The sequence below is a fragment of the Arctopsyche grandis genome, chromosome 4, assembly GCF_051622035.1.
Source record: "Arctopsyche grandis isolate Sample6627 chromosome 4, ASM5162203v2, whole genome shotgun sequence".
Taxonomy (NCBI): domain Eukaryota; kingdom Metazoa; phylum Arthropoda; class Insecta; order Trichoptera; family Hydropsychidae; genus Arctopsyche; species Arctopsyche grandis.
Window position 1 is genome coordinate 1678138 of NC_135358.1, and position 26074 is coordinate 1704211.

General features: G+C 36.1%; 1 protein-coding gene across 2 annotated transcripts in view; it reads left to right on the plus strand.

The window, feature by feature from the left end:
- Mekk1 (mitogen-activated protein kinase kinase kinase 4) overlaps positions 1–22583 on the plus strand; it is a 28534-nt gene extending 5951 nt beyond the window's left edge. Inside the window, exons 2-28 of one of the 2 annotated variants that reach the window (XM_077430200.1) lie at positions 5654–5776; positions 8351–8457; positions 8575–8693; positions 8762–8956; positions 10763–10920; positions 11957–12081; positions 12164–12348; positions 12430–12563; positions 13326–13772; positions 13858–13972; positions 14053–14382; positions 15266–15433; positions 15505–15641; positions 16856–16981; positions 17054–17201; positions 17288–17449; positions 17845–18374; positions 18485–18566; positions 18647–18775; positions 20234–20327; positions 20399–20589; positions 20662–20829; positions 20919–21111; positions 21736–21858; positions 21934–22034; positions 22108–22287; positions 22369–22583. In XM_077430200.1, the coding sequence (XP_077286326.1) occupies positions 5654–5776; positions 8351–8457; positions 8575–8693; positions 8762–8956; positions 10763–10920; positions 11957–12081; positions 12164–12348; positions 12430–12563; positions 13326–13772; positions 13858–13972; positions 14053–14382; positions 15266–15433; positions 15505–15641; positions 16856–16981; positions 17054–17201; positions 17288–17449; positions 17845–18374; positions 18485–18566; positions 18647–18775; positions 20234–20327; positions 20399–20589; positions 20662–20829; positions 20919–21111; positions 21736–21858; positions 21934–22034; positions 22108–22287; positions 22369–22395 (4597 nt within the window). In that variant the 3' untranslated portion in view covers positions 22396–22583. The remainder of the gene's footprint in view (positions 1–5653; positions 5777–8350; positions 8458–8574; positions 8694–8761; positions 8957–10762; positions 10921–11956; positions 12082–12163; positions 12349–12429; positions 12564–13325; positions 13773–13857; positions 13973–14052; positions 14383–15265; positions 15434–15504; positions 15642–16855; positions 16982–17053; positions 17202–17287; positions 17450–17844; positions 18375–18484; positions 18567–18646; positions 18776–20233; positions 20328–20398; positions 20590–20661; positions 20830–20918; positions 21112–21735; positions 21859–21933; positions 22035–22107; positions 22288–22368) is intronic. The other variant, XM_077430201.1, reaches the window with a different exon arrangement.
- The last annotated feature ends 3491 nt before the right edge of the window (positions 22584–26074 follow it).

Genomic DNA, 26074 nt, shown 5'->3' on the forward strand with positions numbered 1-26074 from the left:
TTGTTATGTTTTACATACATACATACAACTGGAACTAAATAATGTGTCGTGTTGAATTGTATTGATTTTCTTTTCATAGGCTTCTTAGTTATGACATTTCTATTTTGTCCGTACATATATGTATGACGAATAATTACTTATGTAAACTGCTTGACGAGACTGGCACGCAGACGTTTACCTATGGAAAAAAAACTTGTTTTTATGTAAACGATCTTTATTTGTCCATGCTGCAAGTACGTGAACGTTTGATGAACTCGTAAAACTTGAAAAATCAATGTTAGAATGTGTAGAAAGGTATAACAACAGTCAATCATCAGTTTCTATGAACTCCTCAAAACTTAATCTATTCTTACTACTTTACCTATGTACGTAGTAAGAATAGATTAAGTTTTGTGATCATGAGAAAATTCGAACTCGAGACTATGACTGATCCGAACTCAGAATCGATCACTAATCATGTTTTCATGATCTATGTAGAAAAAAATGTGGGTGTCTGTGTATTTTGGGAATTTTTGGAACACCATTACTCATATCGAACTGAAACTTAGTATCGGTCACTGCAATTCTTATCGATACAAAGTAAATTTTTAAGTTGACCGGAAATGGTACCTCCCCTTATACGTGTCTCTTTTTTTAGTTTTTTAATTCAATTCTCACCCAAACCGCTTACCGAATCAGTACAGTACTTTTACTTTAGAGAATCGAGGTTTTTTATGTCTTTCTCAGCAACTTTTTGGTTTGTTAAATTGAAATTTCATATGTAGAAGTTTAAGCATAATACCAAGGTATGTATAAAATTTGGTAAGCATCCGTCAACCGGAAGTGGCAGTTTACTCTTGTTCGATTTTTCTTCTACTATTTTTTTTTTACCCTTTAAACATGTGTGCGAAAAAATTGAAGTATCTTGTATCAATGTGATGAAAATAAAAAAAAATCACTAAATTTAATAAACCGGAAGTTGGATTTTTTCCTCTTAGAAAAGTCAAAAATGTTGTGACCTCGATTCTTTCCACACCCCTGAACGTATCAGGCTGAAAATTTATAAAAAAAATTTCGAACAAAATCCGACAACCGGAAGTCAGATTTTGAATTTTGTCTTGTTTAAGTTTCCCTACATATGTGCTCAATTTGCATCGAAAACTCTCTCATAACCGGTATGTGTGAACGTGTATGTATGTTTAACTATCGAATTTTGTTTTGTGACCTTCTTATATTCCTCAAATACATAGATAAAGTCATGGGTTGGTCACATCTGAATTTTTTTTATTTTATATTTAAAATATGACAAAATTATGAACAAAAACAGCGCGTGTGAGTTCATGCATCATACAAGAGAAACTTCCGAATTGAAAATCTCCCTCATACCCCACCGCTACTTCTCTTTCTATTACCATGAAACTACGAAAGCGGAAGTTGTCGAACTTTTCTAAACAACTCGATGAGTGTTTCGTAACAATGACGACTTCCGGTATGAGTTTGCTATGAATTGCTAAACATGAAGTGTTTATTTATGTACACTGTAAAACTGGTAAAAAATGCATCGGCCCATGTGGTTATTTACAATCAAAGATATTTTAATACTTATGTGATATAACACGTATTCTACCTATACATACTATCATTATATGAAATGTAACTACTCTACATATGTATAATATCCAATGGAATCTGGCTATCATCAAGTGCTTTGTTTATTTACATTTAAAATGTTTATAATCTGATTTTCATATCATCAACATTTTTTGCGTACTATGTATTAACAAAGACCTATCCACCTGTACGAGTAGGAGCTTGGTGAACAAATATAGTTCAAACTTCGTTTTGTTCAGTCTAAATATTTGTTTCCAAGAAATATAGGCTATGCCAGGGGTCCACAGACTTTTTCACTGAGCAAAAAAAAGTTGTCTGTGTTTTTATTGATTTGCATTGGGATTGTATTGATCAATCGTGTCATTCCTTATCAGTTATCATTCAAATTTCTTTGAAAAATTATTCAGTAAGTTTTTTTTATTGAAAAACATCTAAATTAGTCTAAATTTCATTTGTCTTACATTATATACAATGTACATACATATTGTTGCGTAGGGGTGGGTGGAGGATCCAAGTAAAAGGCCAAAGTCGTGTCACAGCATTTATTGGTGATTAAGGAGATACACACACTGGCAGTGCTCCGTCCAGAATGTCTTGATATGGTCTAAGTACCTCCTTATAAAAGACAGGTCGCTCAGGGCATCTTTGACGTCCGGTTACTTCCCCATTGTTTAGTCACGTACTCGAATGTGTAGTCCCACGCTTTGGCGTTGTCAGTTCCACGAGGATGCGACCTTAGAACTCCATGGGAATGCGACTGAGTGCCGCTATCGCCGCTAAGTGCATTCGGAGGTCTCTCATTGTTTAGCCGACTTGCACTTAAGCCTGGAGATAATCCTCGAAACCAATTATAACGGCTGCTCCTTTTAGCATACGCTACAATATCATACAAATACTCAAGTCTTTAAATTAATTAACCAGTAGACTAGTGGTTAGCATAGAATGCTTTGAGCCTAGTGGTGACGGGTTCAAATCCCACTAGTTGTGACTCCAGGTCGATCGTTTCCTATCAGAGTTTGCCAATTTATCTGATTTTAATTGAAACAGTTCCAACAAATTGGCAACCTTACCCATTTTCTCGCCAAACCTCGAGTTTTCACCAATCTCTAATTTCGCTGAATTGTATAAAATGCTACAAATTTAACAATTAATGTCTCTGTGGATGTTAATTTATATATATTTAATGAATTTCTCCGAATTGTTTTAAAAAAAGCTGCAAATTTATAAATTTGACCACAGATATCTCTGTGGATGTTAACAACGATCGATCTAGAGTTACAAATCCAAGGTCTGGCCAGCAGAAACCAGTGGGATTTGAACCCGTGATCACTGGGTTCAAAGCATTCAAGCTAACCGATACTTTATTCTGCTGGTTAACTGGGAGGCTGCAGGCCCGCAGCCCATTTGTCTCGTATTTGGTAGTGCGCGTGCACTTTGACCGACTCGGCCAGGTCGACCCCCCTGTGGTAACTTTGTCATCGAAATGCATCGGTTCTTAAAGCTTTAAATGCATAAACCACCTCTTATCTATGCTTTAATATACACACAATCATATATTTTCCACGGCGAAAGTCTATCCAATTTTTCCCCAATCGAAGCAGTAAATTTTTCGCGGATAATCGAAGTTCGATTGGCGGAGACATGAAAGTGAACGTTATCTGTGTATTCGCCAGTAATTTGAGCAATGAACAAAAAACATTTACAACCTCTAGAGTGGGGCAATAAATCGCCAGGAGTGAGTATGCATGGACTTTCGTGACTCCGTTCGACATTTGCATTTCAAATTGTGCTTTTCGAATTTGACCCTTGGCGTGTGTGAAAATCTCGCGTGCCGACATTGACCTTTGCGAAGAGTTCTCCGAATGCACGATTCTATTTGCACTTGTACCTACATGGCTAAATCAGGCGAAATTTAAAAATAATCATACAACACGATTGTGACAGGATGAGAGCAAAGCACACACGTCAACGCGTTATCGGCCGGCATATTGGACGGTTGACACTTTTATCGGGCAAATGAAGAGTGCCTGTGACTAATATGTCGAACCTGATGCGGGTATTAAGGGACAAATATGCAATAAATTTTTGTTTTCAACTATATAACATATGGCGTTTGGAATCCACATAGATACAAATGTATTTATCACGTTTCATTTGTATTTACATATGTACATACAAACGTTGGTGAAAGATCCTATCTAGTACTGAGGCCTATTGCGCACTGGCGACCGGTCGTCGTCGACTGTCAAAGTCGCTCACTGTGTGAAGATTTCCAATTGGTCGCCGCTGACACAGTGACTAGCTGGCCGTTCAGGTGATCGTCGACCTAGTGCGTAGTCACCCATCTAAGACCCGGGCCACGCCGTGCAACTTTGTTGGCTGACTAGAAAAAATATATGGAAATGTGAGCGACAAACAAGGCGTGGCAAGCCCCATCTATGGAACTGCATACATTGGTCTGGTCCGCTGGTCCCCCTCAACCAAGTCGCTCGCGAGTCGCACGGTGTGATCCGGCTCTAACACTGTATAAATTACAGTCGATGACGACCGGTCGACAATGCGCTTTTGGCCATAACTAGGGATTGCAATACCGGTGAATCAGCAAAATTTCGCCAACTGTGAATATCGGCAACTTTTAAAATTTACCTGTAATTACCGGAAACTAATTTATCGTCAATTAAGTACATATATAATACAAGCATATATGTAATTGCATAATATTACATTAAAAATCGATGCAAGTGTCATTTATTTATTACAGGTAAACCCCAATGCGCCTTCCTGGCCAATTACAAACACTGCAGCATTTTTATTATACAAGTCGCTGAATTACGAGACACCGAAAACTCGCAAATTAACGAGACATCTATGACTTTTACATTCCTACCGCATGCGCGCTTTATGTGTTCATTCGTTGTTGTTAATTTTGTACTTGGTTATGTACAGTGTGGTTTTTTTATTAGAACAGTGATGTGCGGTTGTTCTTGTGCGATATTCATGAACAACCGTCTCGTTCTCCGACGAAAGGGTCTCTTGGACTGTATTCGTCGGGGGGGTGGTGGCCTCATGTTGAGGGCTTTAAGGGTCAAATTCCGTGACCTTTAAAGCGGGCTTAGAAATTGTACATTAATCATACTTAAATAGTGGTGACATAGTAGTTAGAAAGGGCTTTAGCTAATTTAATCGGGAACCGTTTCAATAATGAAATCAGAAAAATTGGCAAACTCTGATAGGCAACGATCGACCTGGAGTCACAAATATCCAAGTCTGACTGTTTTGAATTTAGTTGTTTGGAATTTCTAACATCGCGTCTATTTTTATATATGTATGTATATAATTTATATTTTTTATGATCAAATCTAAGATAACGTCTTTAGGAAAAGTTTGAACTTGAACTTTCTTTCATTTACCGGTAAATACCGGTATACCGGTAGTAGGAAATATTATTTACCCTTTACCGGTTTATGAAATTTTACGGTAAATTGCAATCCCTAGCCATAACTCATCAAATTTCAAAAATTTTGAAGTAAAGCTTCTTTACAGGTGGTATAGTGATTGTGACGTCAGTGTCACGAAACGTAGTATGGAACCAAAACTGATAGGGAAAAAATCTTGAATTAAATTTCATATTAGAACATGTCATTTTTATTCCATCGATAGGTGGTGGTGGTTTACCATTGCCTCGTGAAAGGCACAAGTTAATAAGTTTAAATATGTTTTGGCAAAGTTCATATTTATCGTTTTGATTAGACGTAGACGACAAACGCACATTTGACCTAAGAAGGTCGAGTTTCGGTAGGCTTTTTTCAGCACCGATCGATCGTTCTCGCTAATAATAGACCTGTTAATAGAACGGTCTGAAATTCACCTGAAATATTCAACACGCATGTATACAAAGATGGATCGTCTATCTAATTTTACATAAACGTGAACTTGTCTTATCCAATATTGGGTTGGTTTCCCAACATTTTAATAAAAATCTACCTTTGACTTCGCCTACTGAAGCTCCAGCTTTCACAGTATCTCTCAACTTCATTATTTACATTATATGTAACGTTTTCAGAGATACTTCAACGAAGAAAAAGCAGAGGACATGGGGTTTCTTAGACAATTTGCATGCCGAGTATGACCATTTGGGTACTACACCTCCGAGAACGAGAATACGCAATAAAGTGAAAAATATTAGGTATTACATTTTATGTCGTATTATACTACGTGGTCTTAGACGTAAGATATCATAATTTCCAAAAAAATACATAGAATGTCTAAATCAGGGATTCCCAACCCTGTGCCCGCTAGTTATTTGCGTTAAAATAACGAGAAAAATCATAAAAAAAGGAAAAAAACGGTTTTGAAATTAAATTTTTAAATCTTATGTACAATTAGTCAATACCATGATCCGTGTCTTTGTTTATTTTTTTGGCCCAAATACCTGTTATTTTACCCCAAAATGAGTAATTCAAGTAAAAATCAACAAAAATTCAGCTGAAATGATTAATTATGTAAGAGTATTCAAAGCTAACTAAAGGTTTAGTGTAATAAAAATTCAAAAAGTTCTCTCGTACATAAAAAATGGGATTGGTGAAAATAGTTTTGACCCAACATTGTTAATTACTCATCTTAGACATACATAAGACATTTCCTTATTTGTATTTTTACTTATTTTAATTTTAATTATTACTATAAAGGTTTTTATGATTGTGTTAACAGCTGTATTATTTTTTACTTATCTTTTTTTGTTTTGTAATTTTTTATATCTTTATTTTTTGCTTTCCTTTTTGTTTTATATATTAATTTATTTTTTGTTTTCTCCCTCTCTTATTTTATTATTTTATTATGTAGGCCATTGGGGTGCATTAGGTTCTTCCTGTAATGGTCATAACTAGTCACCGGAGCCTGAGGGGGCCGTGTATTGTTCAGAGGTTGTAAATGCATTGTTAAAGGTTTGCCGAACAATGGATAGCACTGTGACTATCCTACCTCTAGTCATAACCGTTAATAAATAAATTATAATTCGTTAAATCTGTGATATTTTCAAAGTAACGTCTATAATTAATAGTGCACGTGTTTGATTACTTTCACATCGTTATAATATAATAATAATATAATATTAAAAAGATTTTGAAACAATTTGAATTTAGGTTCCAGCAATTTCCTACTATAGATTCCAGCAATTTACTACCTGTAGCTACATATTTTGTAAATCCTTTTAATAGACAAATATACATTACCGATATTGCAAAATCCATAACAAAACTTCTTTAAGAAGAAACATCAAAAATTGAAGACGAGATTTTGGAAATTTAAAATGACATTAAAATCTCACGGCACCAGTGAAACCTCTTGGAATATATGTAACTAACCATAAAAAAGTACATTTTTTATTTTAAAAAATGGATGTACTAGGATGAAAAGTATTGTCTTAAAAATATAATCCGGTGTTAGTTCCACATATTTGTGCAAATCTTTAGTAAGTGAAATGCAATGATCGCACTGCTTTTTTTTATTTAGAAAATAAAACAATATCTGTAAATTCAAAATAAAATACTATCAAATATGTATATATATACAATTTTAATATTTAAACCTTTTTTTAATTCGGCTTGCGCCCGCCACCATTTTTCTCAATCTCGAATGCGCGTACACTATAAAAAGGTTGGGAGCCCCTGGTCTAAATTACAGTAAATTTCAACTTTTTTGTGTGCAACAGAGCTCAGCCCAAAAGCATTGTTTAATACTCATTTGAGTCCACTAAGTACAAATATAATATTAAAACATTCCTACATACATATACATATGTATTATAATATTTTATTTATATTTTTATTTTTTATTTTTTTTTATTAATTGAAAAATCAACAGACAGGATGTACATAGATATGTATAAAAAAACAAATAGTAATAAATAATATATGTATGTAACATCCGAGTCCAATAATAGATTTTTACAAAAATGAAAAAGATAAATATAAGGAAAACAAATTAAAAAGTAAAGAATAAAGGCATGACAAAATATGTAGAACATTGCATAATTAAACTATAGTATTAAAATATTGGGAAAAGGTTATAAAATTTAAACATTATGTTTAACTGTTATGTTTAAACAGGTAAACGGATTATTCCGCAAAAGGCGATCTCACGCACGTTACTAAAATCTCGATCACGGAATATCTGGCACTCGAGTTCTTGTTCGTACAATATTTCGCATGGATAGCTTTCGATTGATGGAATTTTTAGGTGCCAGATGTTCCGTGATCGAGATTTGAGTGACGTGCGCGAGGTTTTCTTTTTGCAGAATAATCACCGAACCGTTTAAACATACATACTTTGTAAAAAATTAACTTGAATAATTCACAGATTATATTTTGTTTTGAAAACTAGTATAATAACTTGCTTAAAACCGAAAGTTTGGTCAGGATCGAATAGAGATTTACCAATGTGAATATGCTTTATACATGTGTGAAGTTTTTACCTGCATATACCTATATAATGCTACTTCAATATAAAGGTCTGACCGCACTATGCGTCTGCGACACGAACGGCAGCGTGCGGCCAAATATTGTTTGTATGAAATTGTATGAGATATAACGCACTACGCGTCACGCGACAGAGTTGCCTTTTGTATCAACTTTGCCGTGTTGTGTCGTGCTGCAGCAGTCGACGGCCGTATAGTGCGGCCAGACCTTAAATCTCTTTTGATTAGTGAAAATGTCACCATTGTGTTGTCAAGATGATCGTTCATATTTGATTATTGCTTTAGAAATCAGGTAGTGGATGTGTTGAGTCCTGGATCACCCCGGATCAAATTCACCAGAAGAAACACCACCGATAATGTTATCAACAAAGAGGCAACTAATGAGAATCACGGTATACACATTGCAATTATTTTTGATATTTTATATCAACTTAATCTAACCTAGTTTTGTTTGTTAAATTACACTTTATATAACACAAAGTCATAATTTTTATTATTGTATTGAATAGAAAACAAGAAATCAAAGCGAAGGTCGCTAAAAACCCTCCGAGGACATGAACGAGATTTGAAGCTAGATATTGACAAGTGTACTAACGTCAGATCAGATTCGATTCCATGCTCTTTACAAGTGAATATCATTTCTTATTGCATTTGAATATGATAGATTAACTTAACCTAACCTAATATGCTTTCAAGATAGAGACAAGCAATCGGTTCTTGTCACTCTGTTCTCAATTGGTGAAGCGCGAGCCTCGCAAGACCAAGGAAACCCAAGAAAATGATGAAAAATCTACATCAGAATCCTACATCCAAAATAGTCGCTCCACTTTTCATCAAACTTTCAGCATGCTCATCCGAATGCGGAACACCGAGAAAAATTGGAAACGAACGGTAAGTTTATATACAAAAAGTGTATTTCTCAATTTTAATAGTCATACAGCTGGAGAACATATATTTTATTTTATTTTTATATACCAGGAAGGCCTAACAGGTAAACCCCAATTCGTCTTCGTGGCCAATTACAAACATCGATATACAATTTTTAGGATAATTTTAACAGCAACATATGTAGATACATCTATGGATAAATTTTTGATAAAGTTACATTTTCAGATCATTTTTTAAAATATAAATGGTCAAACATCGAGATGCTGAAAAACTCGAAAATTTGTGAGACATTTATAGACAAATTTGCAGCATTTTTTATTACATACCTCCTTTACGTTTCACTTACGATTACAATTCAGGAAAAAATTTGCCTCTTATCCGATCGTTTTCATACTTTGCCATATTGCTCATTTTGGTCATCAGTGTAAGTAAATGGATCCTCCGCCATTACGATGGTGCAAAAATATCGGGTAAGACGCGTTTGAAATTTGAATTTATGAAAAGTGACTGACTTTTATCCAGTTTTTAGTTTTAAAAGTTTTCAGTTTTTTTTAGCCAGCAGCATAGCTCGGACGGTAAGCTTCTGCTTACCGTCAAGAAGGTGCCGGGTTCTATCCCTGAATGAAAATGAATTTTTCAGAGTATGCTGTTGGTCAGACCTGGATTTGTGACTCCAGGTTGATCGTTTCCTATCAGAGTTTGCCAATTTTCTCTGATTTCATTGTTGAAACGGTTCCCGGAAAAAAAAATTGGCTAAAAATCCTTCCTACCTACTATGTCACCACTATTTGAAAAATTTGATTGAAGTACAATAAAAATTTATGTACAATTCATAGATGTCTCGTTAATTTGCGAGTTTTTTCAGTGTCTCGCAATTCAACGACTTATAATAAAAAATGCTGTATTTGTATTTGTAATTGGCCAGGAAGGCGCATTGGGATTTACCTGTAAGGCCTTCCTGGTATATATGTAAAAATAAAAAAAAATAAAAAAAATAAAATAAATAAACAATGTAGATGGCGGTAGTAAAATAAAATTATTGGTATTTTTATTCAAAATAATAATTATACGATTCAGCCAAATCCGAGATGCTGAAAAGTCGAAAATTGCAAGAAATGGGTAAAGGTTGCCAATTTGTTGGAACCCTTTCAATCAAAATCAGATAGATTGGCAAACTCTGATGGGAAACAATCGACCGGGAATCATAAACCAAGGTCTGGCCAGCAGCGACCAGTGGGAATCGAACCCGTGACCACTTTGTTCGAAAGCATATATGCTAACCACTAGTCCACGCTGCTGGTTGTGTATGTATGTGTATGTGTATGCTCGAAACAGACTCAAAACGTCAGCTGAGTGGCATTTTTCAAATGCTGATATTTAAATACTCCGTCACAAACAATTGTTTAATGGTCCGTACACATTAAGCCAATGAAGGCAAAACTTAGTTGGCACCAGTAGCATACAAAATATCGAAATAAAAATTAAATTAGGCTTAATTTGTACGCACCATAACAAGCGATAGACAATCAGCTGATGGTTTGAGTCTTGACAAACTCTAATACTATTATAATTTTTTAATTAAATATGATATCTGCACTAAAAGTTGTTAACATACATATTATATATGAAACCACATACGTTGAGTAGCCATATGTTTACCTAAAGGAAACGAATTCATCTCCTTTTAGAAAATTTCCAAAATTGGCACCTCAACAGTCCAGCAGCCGTTTTGAACATACAGTACAATATGTTTTAAAAATGCAATGAATATTTTTTTTATTTAAAAGCTTACATCTATTATAATTTCAGGTCTCAATGGAGCACACGTGGAAGAACGAATTGAAAGATTTGATCTGGTTAGAAGTGTCCGCTAAACATGCCGGACGAACGCCAACCCAACACGATTATTATCTACTGTCGAAGCGTGAAACTGTACCGATACTTCTACAACAAATATTGGACTATAAGTAATACAACTTATTCTTACAATGCCTTATGTACTGGATCTACCATTGTATCAATCTTGAGAATCGTGTTGCCATACGTGTGCTGTAAACCCCCTAAATAGTCAAGAAGCAACTTGGAAGTTTCACTTCGAGAATGTGTGGCTATACACAACATTTTTCTTTCTACCCAATGTTTTCTATTTGTAACTCTGTTAATATTAACCTGTGGTTTCGATTATTTCTGACATGTACATACAAGTGAGTGTGTCTCCGACATTAAAATTACTCCCGCATCACTTAACCCTTTGAGTGCTGACGTCTTTTCTGTTGAAAGCCAGCCACGCTGAAAATTCCAACTAGAATTATTTAGAAGTCTAATATAAAGCAGGTATAAGAATTGTAGCTAATCCAAACAACCCCTAGATAACTACCGCTGAGTATTTCGAGTCTTGTAAAGGTGTGTTTAGACTCTCTAATATATCTTGCAACAATATAAAATCAACATAAGAAGTCTATTAATGAATGTATTTTCCAAAACTAGTTCCATCTTCTTCGTTGTTGTTAAAATGTAATGCTCACAATCTAAAATACTCAGCAGTTAAAGATATCCATCGGGTAATTCTGCTATGGTTTTAAATTCAGAAATTCCTATGTAAACGAGTCTTTATAAACGTTGACAAATGAATGACACGGATTACACGACCCATGTTCAGTGCATTTTGTTTTCAATGCTACCTGGAAAGGCTTAGTTTTCTTGTTTACTTTGTACATGCTCAAAATACAACGCCTATCGGCGTTGGTCAGCATTCAAAGGGCTAAGTGATGGGGCCAAGTAGACCGTGGAGACCCATTGGCTTGATGATTCATTTTAAAACTGCAGGTTAAAGTTAATAAGTAGAAATAACAAATGTATGCCAATACATTATGAGCTCATTAGCATTTCTCATGCTATGATGGTAGACCTCTACAATAAAATCTTGCACTGCTGATTATTTAGCAGTGTCAGACATGTTGTTGTAATGTTTCCAGGTTTATTATTAAAATGTTTATTTCACAGATTTGAAAATAATGAAAACAAATGCTCACTCTCGGGCATATGGACAACTCAAGTGTCTGTACTAAGCTCTGATAGCGGTATCGCCGGTAGTGTCACTCCAGATATTTGCGACACTGATACTAATCGTAATATAAACCGTCGATTATATTATCATATACATACATAATTATTTGCACAAGCATTACATATTTCGCTTGATCATTTCAGAGAAACACGCACAGTGCTTGTGTGTAGATTGTGAAGCGTGCTCAAAGGCAGTGGGTAAAGCCATGTGCGAGGTCAAAGCTCTGATGGACGCGCTAGCGGAAGCTGAATCCCTGTACACATCGTCTAAATCCATGAGCACTCAACATCCCATGATCAATTCCGATAAGTTTATAAATAAAGTCAAGGTGTGAAGTGCCGATTAATTGGAATATATGATATCAGTGCTAAGTATTAAGTGATAAGCTCAATGTTGATTGTTTGTACAGGCTATGTGTCTATGGTACAATATGGTGCATCATCAACGGTTGAAGATCCTCATAATCAAGAAAATACTATCTAAACACATTTGGAAAGAGTCGACGAAATCTTATCATTACAAGATTCCTGATTCGGATGAATTGTAATTTTATCATATAATGTTTTACTTAATATAATATGTTTTACACTTAGATTTTTGATTAAAAAAGCCTGGTTTTGGCTTGCGTATTTATGAAAAACTAGTGTTGTGCCAGATGAAATATCATCGCTTGGGTTATGGCTATAGACACGTTTTTTGGGCATTTTGCTGTTAATGCTTAATTGATGTTAAAATTCGGAATAGATGCTAAATTCGTAAAATATGCTAATAGATGCTAAAATAACAAACAAAAGTGAAATTTGCATACAATTTATAAAGTTAATAGACAATTTAGAAGGGTCTTTCTATCCCTTTGCCCATTTATTATGTAAAGAAATTGAGGGGATACAATAGAGCTTGCAGTTTACCATAGACGATGTTTTTCTTGTCGAAACCAAGCAACTGCTTTTGTCTACTATGTACTGTAAACAAAAGAAGACAGTTGGAGCTGTGTATCCAAAAGGCTGCTCAAAAAAGCGTCTTAAAACTATACTCGCACTCAAGACTAAATGAGACAAATCTATTCCTCCAAACATTGAGTAAACTATTCAATCCATCTGTGGCAGCTACAAAATCTAATATTAATGTTTAAGATTGACAGTTTTATTTTTTAGAAACCTGTCATTGTTTAATGTATTAACAGAGGCTCAATGTTTGGAAGGATATCAGCACTTTTTTAGACAATTAATAGAGAATCTTTAAAATTAAAATGATTGTTTGTAAATAATTACACTTTGGAATAAACAGTTTTATTTTTTCTTCCAGAGAATGTTGTAAAAAGGGTGACATCAAATTTAAGAAGAATAAAGTGAAATTTGATTTAACCGAATGCGTCATCAAAGACGAAGCCACATCCAGTGAATTTATTGAATGCGTTGAATCGGACGACGATAATGATGTCAAGCAATCTTCCAAAATCCATATTGAAATAACAAAGAGTGAACCAAAAAGTGTGGAAGCAACCAAAGATGAGGAAAATCCGAATATGGAAATGGAAAAGCTGTCGGCTAGCTCTCCGTACGAAAGTACAGACTCATCTGTTGGCAGTGTAATATCCAACGAAAGTGGATTCGCATCATCCGTTTACGATAATTCTGATGAAAATGAAAAAAATCAATCCATCACGCACACTTTTGATGTTTACAATTTGGGTTCACTGCGCGATTTGACCAAATTACGACTTTACAATCCAAAAATTGTTTCGCCTTATAGGTATATACATATGAATATATTTTTATCTCTGATGTAATGCTTGTCTGCATAATTAGTAATGATTGATTTTGTCATATATTTTCAGGGATTACATAGAAAAAATGCTTAAAGTTAGAGGACTTCGGAGTGCGTTGTATTTCTTGGAAAAATTGCAAGTTGAAGTATTGAAAAAAGCCAGAATGACTTTGGAAAAGTACAAAGCAAGTCTTTTTTTTTGTCTTTGAGCCTTAAACTCTATACTTAAACGTAACTAAAGCTAATTACCGGTTTTTATTTTCAGGAAGATACTCAATCAGAGACAATCGACGACACAGACACTCCGAATATTGAACCGCATATTCAGAACGCGAACGATTCTAACGATTCAGACAACGATTTTCAATACGAACGTCACACCAGATACGACGTCGACATTGACGAGCTCAAAAACGAATGCTTGGAATTGAAACGATTTGGTGCTTGGTCCGAAGAAACTTTAGACATGTGTCTGCCTTCATATAGGAATACTTTTCTATTTCTTTCAACTTTACCCCTCGAAAATATACATGAGTTCTTGGCTATGAGACTGGAGACCAAACCGGAGAAACCCTCTGCTCTTTCTATCAAACAGGTTTTTTAACTTTATAATATAATATATATAAAAACGGACGCGATGTATGTATGTATGTGAATATGTATGTGGCGGAAGCGTGGACAAGTATGGACATTTAAAAAAAAAAACAAATTTTAGAATACCGGGAGTACCTACATATATGTTGTGCCTAGAGATATTTAATAAAATAAATACACGTGAACAATGCGCACAGCCAATCAGAGTGAAGTGGTCCACGTGGACTAAAACGTTTAACCAATTACAGAAACGTATCGTCGTTCTGACCAATGGGTGCATTTTAAGCATCTGCTATAGGGATGTGGGGTGACGAGCGATCGGTCGAGGAGACGCGGGAAGCGGGCAAGTGGGGGGTGTAGAGCGTCTGACATGTGCTCCTGATATTGAGTGCCGAGTGACGGGTGACGTCAGCGTCAGATGCACCTAAGCATGCGCAGGAGCGTGCACACACACACGTTCTTTCATCATTTCGAACAGGTGAACGGGTTGGATCGACGAGCGTGTAATGCGCTCACTCAACTTTTTCTGTTAATACGTGGGTGCGCGTGCCTATAAATTACCTTACATTATATTTTTATATAACATATAACTTTATTTTAATTCGTGTATCAATTCCTGTCTGAAACCACCCGTTGAAATCAGCGGGCACAACATTAGTTTATAATAGTTTTCAAAAGTATGTATGTACATGTCTATGTATTTCGAGGATAACTCAAACACCATAATTAAAACTTAATATTGGTGATGAATTTTTTCTTTTATACTCCTTATATTCCTCATGAACGTATGAATTGGCCGCATCTGATATTTGAATTTGTCGATATTGAACTTGTTACATAATATGTATATATACATACATATAAATTATCTGATTTTTTTTCAGCTCATACATGAATTAAGGGAAGGTTTGGCCATCGCAGTCAGACTTAGAGGACGTTTCATCCGTCACGTATCCACGGCTCTAATGGCTGAAGACGACAACTCTAAACACAGACAGTTCTATGCTCGAGTCATTTCAACTTTTGACAACACTCTGAATGAAGTTTATAAAGTAATTATAATTATGTCACACATATTGATCACATTTGATCCTTTTTTATTCAACTTTCTGGTTTGTTTCAGTTGTACCTCTCCTATTTATCCGACTGGGCCACGATGGAGCATCTTCCGCGTGCTCCACTCGTCGCAGAATGGTCTTTCAATAGATACCTAGCTCAACGATTGTACCTCGCCGCTACAATATCACCGCTCACTTTTTGGTACTTTTAATTGATATACTTTGTGTTTGTTACTTTATCTATGTACGTAGTAACAATATATGAAGTTTTGTGATCATGCGAAAATTTTAACTCGAGATTTTGAATGATACAAACTTAGAATCGATTACTGATCACGTTTTCGTGATCTAGAAATAATGTGTGTGTATTTCTGTGTATTTTGGGGATTTTTTGAACACCGTTAGTCCTATCGGTTACTGAAATTTTTATCAACACGACGTTATTTTTTTTCAAATTTGTAAGTTGACCGGAAATGGTACCTCCCCTTATATGTAGATGTTCACTTTTTTAAAGTTTTTGAATTCAATTATCTGCCAAACCGCGAAATGAATCAGACCGAGTTTTTTTTACATGTAATAGAAATTATAAATTTTATACCCTAATATTTTTTGAATATTTTTACCTGAACCGGAAATAGTACTTTTACTCTAGAGAATCGAGGTTTTTTATGTTTTTCTCAGAAACTTTTTGGTTTGTTAAATTGAAATTTCATATGTAGAAGCTTAAGCTTAATACCAAGTTATGTATAAAATTTGGTAAGCATCCGTCTACCGGAAGTGGCAGTTTACTCTTGTTCGATTTTTCTTCCACTATTTTTTTCGACCCCTTAAACATGTGTGCTCTTCACGAAAAAATTTAAGTATAATTCATATATCAATGTGATGAAAATAAAAAAAAGCACTAAATTTAATAAACCGGAAGTGGGATTTTTACCTCTTAGAAAGGTCAAAAATGTTGTGACCACGATTCTTTCCACACCCCTGAACGTATCAAGCTGAAAGCTTGTATTTGTATTCTCAATATACTAACTTAGAGCTGCTAAGGTTTTGGTCAGAATTCGCAAACCGGAAGAAGTATTTTTTTTGTAAAACAATATTTCATTATTTTATTTTGACCTTTTAAATTAATTTTATTTTCTTGATATTAAATGTGAATGTTGATTATAGTGATTTTAAGTTATAAAAAAATTTCGAACAAAATCCGACAACCGGAAGTAGAACTTTTGTCTTGTGTAAGTTTCTCTACATTTGCGCTCAATTCGTCTCGAAAATGCTTTCATAACCGGTATGTGTAAACGTGTATGTATATTTAATTATCGAATTTTGTTTTGTTACCTTCTTATATTCCTCAAATACATTTTGGTTGGTCATATCCGAATTTTTTTAAATGTTATTGTAATTGAGTTTAAATTAAAGTTGCTTGACCGTGCGACAATTGGAAGGCGCTGCAGCTCGTCTGAAGACCAAAGTTTTGGAACTGAAAGATACAGCAATATCGTTCACATCAGGAATATCCAAAGGGGACAGATCTAACGATATTAAGTAAGTTCATATCATACAAATAAATACATTTTAAAATATGTGTCATGTTTTAAAATCCATCACTATATTCAGATTGGGTGTGTTGAAAGTATGCCGCGACATACAATGTCTACTATCGGAAGAAAGAGAACGAGCTCTGAGTACTGCCCACTTTGCTAGAATTGTATCAAAACATTTATATCACAATGCCGTGTTCAGAGATCATCGACGGAACATATATGTAAGCTTTACAGACATCGATTATAAAACTGTCGAAATTATAATAGGTGTTTTATTTCATTTTGTATGTATATTATAATGTTGTAGAAAGCAATGGCGTGCGTACAAAGCGTTTTGTGTTCAATCATCGAACAATTACAAGAAACGACGACTCCAAAGCGACTGTCCGAGTTAGACGAGTTAGATCGACCGAGCGTTCAATCTCGCACAAAAGAAATCGTTTCCCAAGGATATAAATTTGGATTTGAAGTAAGTATACAGTTATTTTTTTTATTTATTTTTTAACATATAAACCAGGAAGGCCTTAAAGGTAAACCCCAATGCGCCTTCCTGGCCAATTACAAAGCAGCATTTTTTATATAAGTCACTGAATTACGAGACACTGAAAAACTCGCAAATCAATGAGACATCTATCAAATTGTACACAAACTTATTTATTGCACATTAATCAATCACAAATTATAGGTGACATATTGTATAGAAAGGATTTTTTTAGTCAATTTTTTCCGGGAACCGTTTCAACAATGAAATCAGAGAAAATTGGCAAACTCTTATAGGAAACGATCAACCTGGAGTCACAAATCCAGGTCTGACCAACAGCATTCTCTGAAAAATTTACAAAGCATTTTCATTTTTTGTTTCAGTTTCATAAGGAAATGTATCGCCTCGTTAACGATGGCATCGCATCGGATGATTCCATGTCAAAGTCTAGACCGAGGGTCCAGCGATCTGAGAGTATTCAATGCGATGCCATCCAAGCTTCCATGGAAGAGAATTACTTCCCGTTCACTCCGTTCACACCTACGAGCACGAACAGCGCATTTGTATATCCGGCGAATTACAAGCCGCCTTCTAAAGATGAGGAAGCTTTAAAATACAGTCTGTACGGTCATAAGAATTTGTTCAAAACATCGTCTCACTTCGACAACGAGTTCACGCTGAAGTCACTGTCTGAATTGACGCCGGAAGACTTTCAAACCGGAGTGCCCGGTTGTGAAAAGTGTAATAGGACAGTGTTCTGTGAGAACGAATTGAACGAATGTCCGGTCAAAGAATACAATTCCTCAGATTGCGATTGGCATATGGTGGTGTCAAAGGACCTTATTGAATTTGCCAAGAAATGGATGATCTTTGCCGTTACAAGATGCGAGCGAGGAAAGGGTCGCAGACCGAGGTAAAATATTTCGCGTATTCTCTTAGACATTCTTTACAATGAATTATTTTCTTGTAACTTTTTACTACCCTCAAATTATTTCATCCCTAAATGAATGTTTTCTTTTCTAGATGGGCCAGTCACGGATTGGAGTTTTTAATGTTAACCTGCGACCCCCAACATACAAAGCATCTTTCTGATGTGGAATTTGAGGTTCTGATAAATTTTGAGGTTATATTCTTTTATTCAAGTTTTTATATTTATGCGTTAATGTATATTATAATGTTTTTCAGAAATTCAAATGTATGATGGACGCATGTATATCACATGTAATCGGCTCATGTTCTATCAGTGCCAGCTCCGGATCGACCGTCTATACACCTGGCTCCCAACGACCAAGAGTTTCATTTAATTCTTCTCATGTAAGTTTACTTTTACATATATTATATAACACATTTCATTTGCGTTTATTTTAAGCACCGAGAGGTTACTGGGTTCGATCCCGTACTAATCTTTAATACTGCTGGTCAGACTTGAATATTTGTGACTCTAAAGGTCTGACCGCACTATACGGCCGTCGACTGCTGCAGCACGACACAACACGGCAAAGTTGATACAAAAGGCAACTCTGTCGCGTGACTAGTAGTGCGTTATATCTCATACAAACAATATTTAGCCGCACACTGCCGTTCGTGTCGCAGACGCATAGTGCGGTCAGACCTTAAAGGTCTGACCGCTCTATGCGTCAACCGAACGATCCGACACTTCACAACAGTATGCGACCAAATATTGTTTGTATGAGACATAACGCACTGCTCGATATTCGCATGGCGTAGAACGACACCATGCGTCGAAGTTGACTTTCCGACCAACTTTGACGCAAGGTGAAGTGAAGCAGGTGTCGTCGAGGGAGGTTGCCTTGCGACAATTATTCTCCATCTTCATATCGTGACTTTGAAATAGCATGTAGCCATAATTTTTTGGTTTTTCTCGGTTGTTCTTCTTCCTCGCATATCAAAGATACTATAATAGCGTCCGTTTCGTCCATCTTGCTCCGAGGTACCGAACGAATGATTGACATAATTAACTGCGTAGTGTCGCATCGCTGTCGTTCAAGTGCGGTTTACCTAATATTGTCGCACACTGTTGTGAAGTGTCGGATCGTTCGTTTGACGAATAGTGCGGTCAGACCATAAGTCGATTGTTTACTTTCAGAGTTTGTCAACTTATCTGATTTTATGCGCCTTCCTAGACAATTAATTACAAACATTGCAGCATTTTTTATTACATAAACCGCTGTATTTCGAGTGGCTGAAGAACACAAAATTAACAATAAATTAATTAATGAAATAATCCATAGAGACATTTATGGATTTAGACTTGTACATAAATCAAATTCAGATATTTATATATATATAGGATTTGTTTTTGCCAATTTGATGGAGGAACCATTTCAACAATGAAATCAGAGAAAATTGGCAAACCCTGATAGGAAACGATCGACCTGGAGTCACAAATATCCAGGTCTGACAGCAGCACTACAAATATATTCAGAAAAATTCTTTTCAATCGAGGTCAGCTCATGGGATCGAACCCGGCGCCTCTTGACGCTAAGCAGAAGCTTAACGACCGAGCTATGCTGGCTAATATATACATATCTACATATGTAAAAAATAAAATCTCGTTCAAAGGTATTCTTTGAAATTTAAGCTTTCTTTTTGGTTTCATAAGAATACCTTTAAAATGGCATCTCCAAAACTGATGCCATTACTAGAATTAACATCCCAGATATTTCCATGAATCGGACCATTTTCTAGGTCATCAAAATTTGTACTAGGCGTTGATTACTATCTATTTTAATACACTATTGTTTGTTTCAGAATCCATTTTCAAATAAAACGTTTCAATCTGTATCGCCATCTACGCCTCCTATAGAAAACTCTCCAAATTTACAAAACTGTGTAGAAGACAATGGTGAATTTTGGTCTTGTGAAGATTAAATCACTAACAATACAGTATTAGTACTTTTCAATTCGATTTTTCAGAAGCCGATCGTCAAAGTAGAAAGATCTCGGTTTTAAAAGAGCTCGATTGTAAAAGAGATGCTAATCTTCGGCGTGCTGGCGCCATAGGCAATGTGAAACACAGCATTGAATCCAGGGATCATTTCCGTCCTCGTCCGGTAACTTTCAAATGGCAGCGTGGTATAAAAATTGGACAAGGTCGATTCGGAAAGGTATTTGTCTATTTTAATCTGGTCTAAACATATAAATTTTGCACTCTAGTGTGAATACAATTCGTCTTTCAGGTTTACACGGTGGTGAATATCCAATCGGGTCAATTGTTGGCGATGAAAGAAATCGGTTTGGGTATTGGTGATAGACGAGCTATAGATCGAGCGGCTAACGAACTTCAAATACTGGAAGACGTTGTACATCCTAATTTAGTGCGATATTACGGTGTTGAAATATATAGAGTATGTTTATCTTCTTCATTGAGTATATAATTTTTTTCTATATTGGTAAAGGTATATTAAATATCCTTAAATGTTTTTGGTTTTCTTAGGAAGAAATGTTGATTTTTATGGAATTGTGTGTGGAAGGCTCATTAGAATCGATGATAGCGAATTGCAACAGTAACAGCGATGAGGAAACTGGAAATGGTCTTCCTGAACAGTTGATAAGACGATACACCGGACAACTTGTATCAGCCGTTCGAGCGCTTCACGAACGATCGATCGCTCATCGTGACATAAAAAGTAAGGACTTTTAAATTCCTTTAATTACATTTTAGTACGCGGGACAGGTGTGTTGACCGTGTCCCGGTCTAAGAAAACACCGTTTGTGTTTTCCGAAGAGGATCGTTTATTTTTGTTCAATTGTTACAATGGTTATTGTATGTACGAAGAGGTTGAGCCTCGAAGAAGTGAGCTGGTTGAACTCCAGAGGTTCACTCTGATGTTTGGAGCTGGTGCATCGCTTTATATACGTTTTGGCTTGAAGCGTGCCGTGTGCAGATGCTTTGTCTTCGTCTTCAAGACACGTGTTTTAGGGACACGTGTTTGGGGTCAGCGCCAGGACGTCGTTCATTTAAGAATGCGGTCGTGTGCCACGTGTAAACGACTTTCAGGACACGTGTTACAGTTTCCTGATGACATCACTGTTGGGTTTCGTTCATTTTACGATCGAGCGATGAAATCTTTCTTCTGGAATGGTCAAAGGGGACGTTGTCCTCGAGTTATGCATGTTTGTACAGGAGCGATGATGATTGGTGTGAAATGTATGAGATCACTAGTTTTGATTCGTAATAGCACAAGTTGTGCTATATTCCTACAATATATTCATTCTAATCAAACGTATAATGAAAATTTTGTGTATTTCAGGCGGTAATATATTCTTGACCGAAGGTGGCAATTGTCTCAAGCTCGGTGATTTTGGATGCGCTGTAAAAATACGTGCTAATACTACAGTTCCTGGAGAACTTCAGGGTTATATCGGAACGCAAGGTTCTTGAAAAGTCTCAAAAATTATATAAAAGAAATAAATTTGCCGTTACTGATTTGTTTTTGATTTGTATATAGCATATATGGCACCTGAAGTTTTCATGAAGTCTTCGGGGCATGGTAGGGCTGCAGATATCTGGTCGTTGGGTTGCGTGGTAGTGGAAATGGCCTCTGGAAAGGTTTGTAAATATATACAGAATATACGTATGTTGTATTTTGAGTCGTAGAATTATTTATAATGCATTCTTTCAGCATCCTTGGAGCGATTGTGATTCAAATTATCAAATAATGTATAAAGTGGGAACGGGTAATAGACCAGAATGGCCTAGTTCGCTATCCCAGGAAGGAACAGATTTTTGTATCGCTTGTCTGCAGCACGATTCGACTTTACGTGCCACAGCTGATAAATTGGCTGAACATCATTTCTTAAAGGTTTTTATAAAATAGATATCAAAATGTATGTGTGTATGTATTTAATTTGTTTTTTTTTTTCATTGTATACTATTGTTTCAGGTCAATCAAAACGATTTTCTATATTGAAAGTTAATTAATTGAACAATAAAATAGCTATGATTTTTAACAAGACTGAATTAGATAAAACTACTTCAAAAAACTTTCATCTAATTGACATTATTATAGTATTGTGTATTTCATTCAAAACATTGATTTGCTAATGTTGTAAAAATTTTGTAATGTGATTTTATAACCAAATAAATAATTTTTATTTATGCTGCCGTTTTAATTATAAAATATATGCGAAAAAATCTCAATTAATACAAAAAGCAAGTTTTAACTTACCTTAGCCTAACTTAGCCTTACAGGTAAACCCCAATGCGCTTTCCTGGCCAATTACAAACATCAATAAACAATCATGTTTATACAACATAGAGACAAAGTGGGTAGCATTTTATAATATCTAGCATGGTTCGGTGATTATTCCGCAAAAAGCGATCTCGCGCACGTCCCTAACATCTCGATCACGGAACATCTGGCATCCAAAATTCCATCAATCGAAATATTGTACTAACGAGAACTCGAGTGCCAGATATTCTGTATTCGCGATTTTCATGGCAACAATTGTCTTTTGGGTGATCGCAATGTGACTAATAATCCAATTACCATATTAGATAATCCCGTTCCTGGATCTTTAATACGCCCCCTGGTCTCTCTATTGTCTTCAAGGAGTGATTTTGTGTACTCAATCCAGAAAAATGTTATAATAATAGAAGTGGTTTTAGGCGTTAAATTGTAGTCGAGTGACGATTGTCCACAGACATTCCTAAATAATTTTAGCATCAGTCGTAAATTTGATGCTTGGTGCTCGACGTATGTCCGATAAAAACTTCTCTGTTTTTTTATATTACTCGCAAGATAAGCAAGTGCATCGTTAAAAATTGCATAATGCATTCAAAAGTGTTTTTGAATATGTTGTTTGTGTGTACAATAAACAACATGGGATATATTTTATAAGTATAACTAGTGGTTTTACCCGGCTTCGCTCGGTATTTGTAATATAAACCGCCTAAACATGACTAATCTAATAGTAAACATTTTATTAAATTTATTTGAATAGTTTTATTTTACTTCGTCCAGCTTAACCCATAAAGGCGATTCGACTCGCTCCAGATACGCAATCACGAGCACACGGGAAATCCCAAGGAGCTACGCAACCACGCATCAAACATTGAACACAAAGGAAGACCTCGACCCTGTCGGAATCTTCCAGAACGTGATCTCACCAGCCCAGCTACGCGTTGCTCAAGCAACACCTTTATAAACCAGTGCATCGTCCCCAGATGCCAGTGAGCTTCAGGAACTCGACCTAGCTCGTTCCAGTGAATCCTCTACCTACTTCGCTGTACATACAAATACACCTGTATTAATCGAGTAATAAAGATCCTCTTCAAAATTCAACTGAATTTCCATAGGCCGGGAAACGGTCCAAAACCTTCAACCCCCCTATAAGCGCGATTATACATCATTTTTCGTTCGATAAACGTCAAAACATTTTTGCTGACTTGTATTCTGACGCGTAGCTACGAATGCACGTGTATGCATTCATATTGCAAGTACTCGACAATACGACGTAAGCAATATTGCACCGTATTGGCATAGCCTGTAATGTATAAGTAAGCCGATTTTGCCTTGCACTCGGCCAAATTGCTGTAAACGTGACGTGACTGCGACGTGTAGGTAGATATGAATAGAAATGTAATAAAATGACATATTTGAAACGGAGTCGTGCAGTGCTGAAGCCGTGCAGTGCTGTTAAGTATGAACAGACCTAAAGTCGTGCGCTCAATAGACTGTAGCGCGTATGTGTTGGCGTTGGCGCGTATGTGATGTCTGTAGTTGAACCGAAACGCCTTTCCATCACCTTTGTTAGATCATAGGTGAGTATAATAGCAGTGATTTATGCACGAGAATTCATATGCAACTTAGTATTAGTGTCGCACAGGAGTAAATTTGTGATGTCATTATGGCAAAATTGCAATAAATAAATAATTATATTTGTCATGTGAGTGCAACCACCAATGGAGTTGCTTCTTTTTCCAACAACAGCGTGTAGAGATATAGCACGACTTGTGATATCACCTATTTCCCTCATCGAACTTAATCTGTACAAATGACATCATCGTGTCCTCTTCTCGTACACGAAAGTTAGCCGTGGCCGAAATACTTCGTCCAGCTTACCCATAAAGGCGATTGTACTCGCTCCAGATACGCAATCACGAGTAAACGGGAAATCCCAAGGATTATACATCATTTTTCGTTCGATAAACGTCGAAACATTTTTGCTGACTTGTATTCTGACGCGTAGCTACGAATGCACGTGTATGCATTCATATTGCAAGTACTCGACAATACGACGTAAGCAATATTGCGCCGTATCGTCATGGCCTCTAATGTACAAGTAAGCCGATTTTGCCTTGCACTCGGCCAAATTGCTGTAAACGTGACGTGACCGCGACGTGTAGGTAGATATGAATAGAAATGTCATAAAATTACATATTTGAAACGGAGTCGTGCAGTGCTGTTAGACTGGCCGCGCACTAGGCAGCCAGGCTGCGGCAGCCAATCTAACATACGGTGGCTCATTGGAGCCCGCGCACTAGGCAGCCAAGAATTCCTGGCTGCGGCAGCCAATAGATCGCGTACGATTGCACGGCAGCCAGCTGGCTGCACGCAGCCAGATCGTGCAAGGTAGAACTGACAGGCTAGTATGTGGCTGCCTTCAGTCTCCGCGCACTCGTCGTAGCAGCTAGAAGTATTTTACGCTCCGAAACTAGTTTTAACTTCTATTTGAAAATGAGTTTCGATACAGAGAAACTAATTCGAGAAATCGAAAATCGTAAGGCAATATGGGATATGTCTTCAGAAGAATATAGTGATCGGGATGTGAAAATACGAAGATGGGAAGAAATCACAAATACAATGTGTGAGGAAAGCTTAGCAGAAAATGAAAAGAATGAATTCTCCATTTATTTGCCAGAATGGAGATAATGGACGTCATACAAAGAGCACAACCGCAACCTATGGAAACTCAGCATTCGCAATTTGGTCTGTTTCGCCAAGGCTATGCTGATAATGAACCAGGAACATATAGCCGAAGATATACGACACAATCGAATTATGGAGCAGAAACTTCAGTTAATGGGCAATATCGCCAATACTCGACACAGCCAAACCATGAACAGGAAACCTTCAGCAGTGGGCAATATCGCAATCGTACTACGGCATATAATGAGCGGTTATCACCAACCGATACAAATGTATCAGATACTCAGAATACTGAAATACTTGACTTGTTTCGGGAATCAGAATCATTCTAAAAAATGTAAAAAATAAAAGAATAAATGCTTCTAAAAATAAACAAAATATATTTGATGTATGTACTCACCTCAAAGTAATTATCAATTTTTCTTCTGGAATTATACAAGCTCGCATACGAGTATTAGTATCCGTAATTGAATTTCTTATTTTGTTCAAGAGGTTATCAAACGATTTCACTGACATTCTTGTAAAGTTAAAAAAACGTTACGAAGATCCATAAAATAATTATTAAATAAGCCTTTTGAGTGTCGTTCCAGAAGAAGAGGATGCATCCAAAATCTTCTCTTTGCTTTGCGTTTCTTACGAAACAAGAGGTTATGGAGGATGGACGAATGAGACGACTGGCAGGTTAATGCACGTGTTTATTATATGACAGCTGAAGACA